Source organism: Rhinopithecus bieti, unplaced genomic scaffold, assembly GCF_001698545.2.
Source record: "Rhinopithecus bieti isolate Rb0 unplaced genomic scaffold, ASM169854v2 scaffold_21201, whole genome shotgun sequence".
Taxonomy (NCBI): domain Eukaryota; kingdom Metazoa; phylum Chordata; class Mammalia; order Primates; family Cercopithecidae; genus Rhinopithecus; species Rhinopithecus bieti.
Window position 1 is genome coordinate 3023362 of NW_016810610.1, and position 9059 is coordinate 3032420.

The 9059-nt window shown below is 42.8% G+C and overlaps 1 protein-coding gene across 1 annotated transcript in view; it reads right to left on the reverse strand.

Moving 5' to 3' along the window:
- Positions 1-7659, reverse strand: part of LOC108542449 (long-chain-fatty-acid--CoA ligase 5) — a gene marked incomplete at its 5' end in the record, with an annotated part of 19958 nt that extends 12299 nt beyond the window's left edge. The window contains 7 exons of the mRNA XM_017892463.1: positions 2828-2962; positions 4096-4173; positions 4545-4618; positions 5439-5490; positions 5579-5611; positions 6393-6571; positions 7560-7659. Coding sequence (XP_017747952.1) covers positions 2828-2962; positions 4096-4173; positions 4545-4618; positions 5439-5490; positions 5579-5611; positions 6393-6571; positions 7560-7659 — 651 coding nt within the window. The remainder of the gene's footprint in view (positions 1-2827; positions 2963-4095; positions 4174-4544; positions 4619-5438; positions 5491-5578; positions 5612-6392; positions 6572-7559) is intronic.
- Positions 7660-9059: the final 1400 nt, after the last annotated feature.

Genomic DNA, 9059 nt, shown 5'->3' on the forward strand with positions numbered 1-9059 from the left:
TTTTTTTTGAGACGGAGTCTCACTCTGTTGCCCAGGCTGGAGTACAGTGGTGTGATCTCAGCTCACTGCAAGCTCCGCCTCCTGAGTGCATGCCATTCTCCTGCCTCAGCCTCCTGAGTAGCTGGGACTACAGGAACCCGCCACCATGCCCAGCTAATTTTTCTTTTTTTTTTTTTTTGTATTTTAGTAGAGACAGGGTTTCACCGTGTTAGCCAGGATGGTCTTGATCTCCTGACCTCGTGATCCGCCCATCTCGGCCACCCAAAGTGCTGGGATTACAGGCTTGAGCCACCGCACCCAGCTGGGCTTAATTCTTCCTACTAAAATGACTTCTTTCCGGTGGGCTTAATTCTGACACCATTTTTCCAGCTCACATGATTTCCCTGGTCTCCCTGACTGTGGCCTCACTGTGACCATATGTTCCATCAACCACACTCCTGCCAAAGGAGAGCTTCCCCAAGTACAACTCAAAGTGACCCCTTATTTCCAAACTTTAGTCCTGAATTCCGTATCTGGCTTTCAAGATTCCACCCTACTGGAAGTCAGATTCAAGGCAACTGAAGTCTTTTTTCTTGTTCAAAATTTGGAGAATCCCTCTCCATCCATCTTCCATGTTTACACCCCCATTTTTGGGCCTCCAGCCAAGCAGGGCTGATAATTTTTGTCTTCTAATGTAAATTGTGCTCTAGGACATAAGCATCTTCTTATGCCTATAGCATTATCATTGTACCAATATGTCATAATCTCTCTCCAAGATCCATGCTCAAATGCTTCCTGCATCATGTCATTCTTGAAACCTCCCTCATCTAAAAGAGATTTATCTTTCTTCAACATTCACAAGACTCACCCTCCCTCAACAAGTCACTGACAAAGAGTTAGTGTTAGAGACCTGTGCTAATAAAGTCCTTCATTTTAAAAATACATTCAGGAAGTGAACTGTGTATTAGGTATTAACTACACAATAACTATCTCTGAAAAATAAAAAATGTACAACAACAACATATGAACAAAAACCATAATAACAACCAAATCTAATAATTGCATAGCATGGTAAGAAACTGTTGGAATTGTTATCAGTTCTGCTAGAACACCGCCTGCCCTGTCACCGGAGCCCATTTAGCATCTGCTGAGAGTCCTAATAGTAAAAGGAAGTGCTAAAATCTCAGAGGTGGTTGGGGAGGTGGGGGAGGGTTCCAAAGTATGTGAAGAATGGCCATGTATTACTTCCTCACGGATCCCAGCCTGAGGAATCATCACATACTATATTGCCTGGGTTCAAATAGCTTCGACAGCTCCTTGAAGCAATCTGACAATCTAATAATTGGGTGAGAAATATACAAGATGAGGTTGAGACAACTTGTGCCAGAAACCAAGGAAGCTATCAGAGGCTACAGGGGTATTGTCAAAAGGTCACCTGAGCAACTTGATGAGGGTTTCCAACTGCCAAGATGGGGCAATTAGAAGATCAAGAAGAAAGACTAACAGTTTGGGAGGCTGAGGTAGGTGGATCACTTGAAGTCAGGAGTTCGAGACCAGCCTGGCCAACATGGTGAAACCCCCCATCTCTACTAAAAAATACTTAAAAAATGAGACGGGTGTGGTGGTGCATGCCTATAGTCCCAGCTCTCAGGAGGCTGAGGCAAGAGAATCACTTGAACCCAGGAGGCGGAGCTTGCAGTGAGCCGAGATCGTGCCATTGCACTCCAACCTGGGTGACAGAGTGGGACTCTGTCTCAAAAAAATAAAAATAAAAAAGAATGACTGAAATTTAAAAAACAAATCTGAAAATTATGAATTCCTAAAATACACAGAGAAAATCTCATTGGCTACTTTTGAAGATTGCTCAGACACAAATCCATTTTCTGAAGATTGATAAATAAAATAATCAAATATTTGCCAGGTTTTATGGAAGAATCTCAGCTAATGAATGCAAGAGGAAGACAGAATTACAAAAATCACCATTCTGTAATTTCTAATGAAAAACAGAGCAGTGTTGGTCATCAGCATGACTCGCTAACATGACTACTGAAACATGACTACTGAAAGCTTGATTCTGCCTTACTCCTTTTGAATGTGACTCTGGGCAGGTTATTTAACCTCTGAGGCTCATTTTCCTCATCATAAGTTAGAAATAATAGGTGCAAGTATGATTTACTATGATTTTGTGAGGATTCAATGAGAGGATGCCTCTGAAATGTGTATCATGAGGCCTGGCACTTCAGCAAGGGAACAGCTTCCCCAAATGTCTGCTGAACCCTGAGGGGCTCCCCAAGTCTCTGAGTCAAGCTCTTTCTTCAGATCAGGTCCAAGTCATCTTGCTCAAGGAAAAGGGGACTGTACTTATTTACTTTTCATTTTTTAATTTTATTTTTATTTATTTTTTGAGATGGAGTCTTGCTCGTTGCCCAGGCTGAAGTGCAGTGGCATGATCTTGGCTCACGGCAACCTCTGCCTCCCAGCTTCAAACAATTCTCCTGCCTCAGCCTCCCAAGTAGCTGGGATCACAGGCGTTCACCACCACGTCCAGCTAATTTTTGTATTTTTAGTACAGATGGGGTTTCACCATGTTGGCCAGGTTGGTCTTGAACTCCTGACCTCAGGCAATCTGCCTGCCTTGGCCTCCCAAAGTGCTGAGATCACAGAAGTGAGCCACTGTACCTGGCGGGTATTGTATTTATAACGGTTTTTCATAGCTTGACCTGTAAACATGGCTTTACGTAGATATTTGTAGAGGGTGGAGGTAGAGGTGGAGTAAATCTCATAGTAGTATAGAGTTCCTTCATGCAGGCCCAAGTCACAGACAATCCCTTCAGCGGAAAGTTAGTACCTTATCGTAGATCCTGTTAAGGACTCGAGGCACTGTGGGAAACAATGTGGGCTTCAAAGTCTTCATGTCATCAGCCAGCAACCGAATATCCCCTTGGAAGAATCCAACTCTGGCTCCACAGCAGTACGCAACAGTCTGAAAACAGAACCAAATTATAGAGCTTAGAGGCAAACAACCCCTTTAGTGGGGACCTGTCTTGGAAGGAATTTGGGAAGTGGGCTAAGGCACACAGACACTTTACTTACACAGCACCTCCCCGCCAATTCAGGACTCTGAGAGCCTTCCCCCCAAAAAGGATGAACATTTATTTCTGCTGTGGTGGCATGACAGATAAGACAGATATTGAGACTTTGTGGTCCCCCAGACTCCACCACAGGTCTGTGTGACAGTCTAAGATAATCATCCTTTGTAAGACACAATTCATTATGTGGCACTAAGAAAGCACTGCCAATTAAAGCAGAACCTGCCTTCAATCATAAGACCAGCCCAATTCGTAAATTACGTTAAAATATTTTTTAAGGTTTCTTAGAATCAATTTTTTATGAATCAGATATCATTACTTTAGCCCAAAGAACTGAATCTTGCATTTTGGCATTTTAGGCATCAACCATGAGCTGGCTGAAGAGGCATTTGGGGGTAGTGAGGAGCAGAGAGAGAACTTTCCAACCACACTACCTGTGTTTTGGAAAGGCTGACACGGCTCTCTGTTCTCAAATCAGCCTCAAAATAGCCTGAAAAGCCTGGAGTACACTCACAGAAGAGTAGCCCTCCTCCAGTGCACACAATGCTGACAGCACCACCTTACACACTCAGGTGTGGTGCAAAAACTCCCACGGGGGACATCTCATACCTTATGTGGATCAAATGCTCCTTCCCTGATCCTCTGTGGGGAACTTCCTTTTCTCTAATCCTAGATCTTTTCAAAAATTCTAACCAAAATAAAATTTAAAAAGAAGACAATGTCTTGTGTCAGCTCAGAATTACGGGCAGATAGTAAGCTCCCAGCTGTGATGTCACTAGACTCACACATCCCCATGAAGGCAGAAGCAAGTACTATCCTCCCGGACACATGCAGACTTAGCAGAGGAAGACCCTGCAGGAAATGAAGGGTCATACCACGCTTAGAGCTCCCATGAGCCAACTCCTTGCCTGCGCCTCTCACACCAGAGAAAGGACAGTAAATACTGTGTAGCTGCCTTTGGAATAAACATGTGATAGCAAGTCAGGACCCCCTTTGCCACATACTGCTAGGAACATAGAACACTCACCTGTACAACCCTCTCAAACATATGAGCCAGGGGGAGGTAGGATATGGTCACATCTTCGGGACTGGGCTCAGCAGTATGCTATGTAGGCCAGGGAAGCAAGAGAAGGCAACATGAGATTCATGCCAATTTTCATTTCCAATGGAGTTTTTAAAACTACCTCCTCCCAGGACTACCACAGACAGCTGTATAGGTGGTACACTGTGTAGATCTGAGATGCCTTGAACTGCATATAGTGTAGAAATTTACAGTGATCCTAAAAGACCAAGGCTTGAAAATGTACAGTCCTGTAGACAAAGAACACACTGGTGTTTGTCCACACTCAGGCCTTTAACATGTGTGTGTGTGTGTGTGTGTGTGTGTGTGTGTGTCTGCCTGCTCTAACTTCAAAAATAAAAATCTTATGACAGATTCACATTTTAATGAGAGCCTCTTTTCAACTGACCACTGACCTCCACACATTTGAGAAAGGCAGAAGCATTTGAAACAATATTTTGATGGGTTATCATGGCTCCTTTGGGGTCACCTGTAGGAAATAAGAGGTGGAGAGAAAGATACTTTATGTAACTAATAGGTAGCCTTTGGCCTTGAAAGAAACTAGATTCAATTGGTTTTATTCCAGAAGGCCAAGAGCATTTCCTGTCACTGTGTCTTTTTGTGGATGGTATATGCCTCTGTTTAGGAATAATTAATTCCCCCGGGGATTCTACTGCTGAATGCATCATTGGCCTTCTACTACTACACGGAGTACAGCCATGATTTCAGATAGATGCACAGCTGCAAAGAAAAATTCAAGTTAACCCTCCTCCTCCCTTCGCCCCACATCTTGTGCTGTTTATATGTTTGGAATTCCAGATCTACCAATATTATCTAGTAATATGGTTATAAACACTATAAACTGGGCATACTAGAATGAATATAACTGTAGACCATGATGGACCACATTAAAAACTATTAAGCATTCTAACAGATGGGTGGATGTAGGGTGGGGTTGAAGCCCTCTATGGAGAACTATCACTGAGTTATCTTGATTGAATGAAACCATCCCAGTGGTGTCAAATCAAGAGAGTGGTGGGTTGGTGGGGGCAGAGGAAAGGACTTTCTGACGTCATCTTTAAGACCCCTGAAATCTATTGAATGTAAACAGCTCCCAGTATACTACATGAAGTTTATTTACTTATGTTTATGTTTTTCCATCTGGGAATTCACACCTAGAAGCCTTAGGCTGTGAGCCCCTAAGGATAGGGCTCGTTAGAGGGAATATTTACCAGCCTACCAGAGGCCAAGAATTGAAACCATGTTCTTGGCTGACCAGGGGTCTAAGGTTCAGCTTCATGGGCACTGACCTGTGGTCCCACTGGTGAAGCAGATGATGCTAAGGTCTTCTGGGCGAGGAGGCTGGAGGAGGAAGCACAAGGGCTTATTCTACCATGAACTTTGAGAGTTGACAATAGTAAGGCTCAAATTCAGGCAGAAGAAAACTTACCACAGGTTTTCTGAAGTGCTCTTTGCCTAGGTTCTATATGAACAGAAAACCAAGAAAGAAAGACATCAGTTGAGATGGACAGACTGTGATAAATGTGGCCCTCTCCCTCCCTTTCCCATGAGAACATCTCTATGGGAATATAAGCAAAATTCCAACCTGGATTAGGACCAGAAGCCAACATTCAGGAACAATGGAAGTCCCAGGGAAGAGCATAAGATTTCTCTAGAAAATCATCTACCTACAGATGGTAGATTGCATGTTCAAACTTCCCATTGTACTCTTAAGTTTCAATCATCTAGCGCCATAACTAAATCTTTTTTGAAAGAAAGGAACAGCTAACATTTTCAGAGCTTATTACATACACATCACTGTCCTGAGAAATTTACATATATGAATTAATCTAACTCTTTACAAGACCTCTGTGAGGTAGCGATTATTTTTGTCACCATTTTACAGACCGAGGAAAGGGAGATGAGATTGCCCAAGGTTGCCTAACTAACAGATGTGGAGCTGGCATGTGAACACAAGCAGCCTGGCTCCAGGAGCCACCTCCTTTAACTATTACTGAACTCCTATTTATATATTATCCACTTAGAAGTCCATGCAGCTGGCCACAGAACTTTGTCCTCTCCTGGCATGAGTTTCAAAGTTGTCTTGTGGAAATTATTCTCAGAGCTTCACAGCATGAGTCTAATTTACTCCTCACATGCCACCCCTGGAGAACAAGAACGCTGTCCTCTTGTGAAGGTATCTTGCAAGTTGCCCAAGGTGTTGGACCAGCATTGGAGCCGCAAGATAAATTTCAGATCCATACCTCAGCATCATATAGGGATAAGATCTCAATTCCACTCTTCTCCCCTCTTTGCTTCAGGTCATCATCAAAGGGGTCCATAAGGATGACCACCTTCAGGCTCGGTGTGAAGCCTTTCTCTACATTCTCTATCAGCACCGATGCCTTTTGGGGTGTGTCACAGATCACCATGGCAATATCAGCTGAAAGCCAAAATAGAACCAGAGATCATTCCCCCTCTCTGCTAAGTACCTGATTGCCTTGCAAGAAGGAAGAGGTTTGAAAAGTTTTCAAAGCTGACAGGTGTCCAAAGGAGATCACACCTACAAATCAGATTTATAATGTACAACCTGAAATACTCCATTGATGATAAATGAACTTAACTGAAACAGAAACACGTCATGTTCTTGAACTATGACAGCAGATTTTACAGTTTCTAGAGGAACCACAAAATTCCTTCTGCTTAAGAAGTCATTCAGATAACCTAAACAGGTTACTGAGGTGTGGTTCTATCAACGTGTTTTATTTTGAGGAGGATAGTAGGGAATAGAAGAAACAGGAGGGGCAAACAGGATTTTAGCTGACAAGTATTTTACAATTCTAAATTTTAGCATTTATTTTGATATATGTTTACACAAAGCTTCAAATGATGTTTACTGTGCAAACGGACCTACTCACTTAATCTACTAGTCCCATGAAGAAGGTAACATGTTGGATATGTGAAAGCACTGTTATTTGCCCATCAAATTTGGACTTGTTTCTCTAGCAATGACAATTATTTTCTGCAGACTCACCATGGACATTGGTACATGCTGGTTAACTGTACTGACTTGGATTTACAAAGGTAGGAAATTAAATCTGTAGCTTTACTGTGATTTAGTCAATTAAGCTCATTGTCTGGGCTTTTATCTAGTGTGTTCAGAGTAAGTAGTCTTGTCTCTATATCATCATACCATGTCACCTTGAAGCATGTCATTGAAAATTCTATCTCTGTGTATCTCTGCTTCATGGGCTTTTTGTAGCTTTCCTGAAAATTATATCCTAAGTACTACAAAACTAGAAAGACTTGAACATTTTCTGACCACAGCATTTCAAGTTTGCTTAAACAAACAAATAAACAAAACAGCAGAAATTGAAGAAATACTCAGCATTGAGGAAGAATCAAGTTGTAATGTAACAGCAAAATTTTACCCTTGTTGACAATATATACGATGGCTTCTGGTCCCAAGGTGTCATATAGAGGTACGGCTACCATGGAGTACGTGTAACAAGCCAATTCAGAGATGATCCACTGTACAGAGAGAAGTTCAAGTAAGGACTGGAGGGCATATTGAAGAGTACTAGTTCAGTCATTCAGCCAACAAATGCCATCTGGTTTTCTGTCTTGTTTTGTTTTGATTTTGTTTTGTTTTGTTTTTTTGTTTTTTGAGACAGTGCCTCGCTCGGCTGCCCAGGCTGGAGTGCAGTGGTGTGATCATAGCTCACTGCAGCCTCAACTGTCCAGGATCAAGCGATTCTCCCACCTCAGCCTCCCGAGTAGCTGGAACTATAGTCACACATCACTATGTCCAGCTAATTTTCATATTTTTTGTAGAGACAGGATTTCACCATGTTTCCCAGTCTGGCATAAAACTCCTAGGCTCAACCTATCTGCCTGCCTGGGCCTCCCAAAGTGCTGGCACTACTTATTTGTTGACTTTTATGTAAAAAAATTAAAAAAAAAATCACTGTGGGGCCATAGGGACAGTTGCAACCACTGCTATAAAGTACAATTAAATAAGGGAGATAAGGAAGGCACAGAGACAACTGCAATACAAAGGTAGAACAGAATACAAAGGCAGAGTGTGATAAGTTCCATCTGTAAGAGGTATGGAAGGCATTAGGAGCTTTAGGGTGTCAGAGATCACTTTCAAGGGTGAGGCAAAGCTATTTGGGACTGCTTGTGGGAAAGAGATGAAAACTGGGCAGGGCTTTAGAGGACTAGTATGATTTGGTTATGGAGGGAGAGGTAGATTAAAAGAAGGAAGTGAATGAACAAAGAACAGTGGTATGGTTTGGCTGCGTCGCCATCCAAATCTCATTTTGAATTGTAGTTCCCACAATCCCCACGTGTTTTGGGAGGGACCTGGTGGGAGGTAATTGAATCATGGGGGTGGTTACCCTCATACAGTTTGATATGGTTTAGCTGCGTACCCATTCAAATCTCAACTTGAGGCCGGGTGCAGTGGCTCATGCCTGTAATCCCAGCACTTTGGGAGGCTGAGGTGGGCAGATCACGAGGTTAAGAGATTGAGACCGTCCTGGCCAACATGGTGAAGCCCCGTCTCTACTAAAAATACAAAAATTAGCTGGGCGTGGTGGCATGCACCTGTAATCCTAGCTACTTGGGAGGCTGAGGCAGGAGAATTGCTTGAACCTGGGAAGTGGAGGTTGCAGTGAGCTGAGATGGCACCACTGTACTCCAGCCTGGCGACAGAGTGAGACACTGTCTCAAAAAAAAAAAAAAAAAAAGATCTCTACTTGAATTATATCTCCCAGAATTCCCACATGTTGTGGGAGGGACCCAGCGGGAGGTAATTGAATCATGGGTGCCGTTCTTTCCTGTGCTATTCTCATGATAGTGAATAAGTCTCGTGAGATCTCATGGGTTTATCAGGGGTTTCCACTTTTGCTTCTTCCTCATTTTCTCTT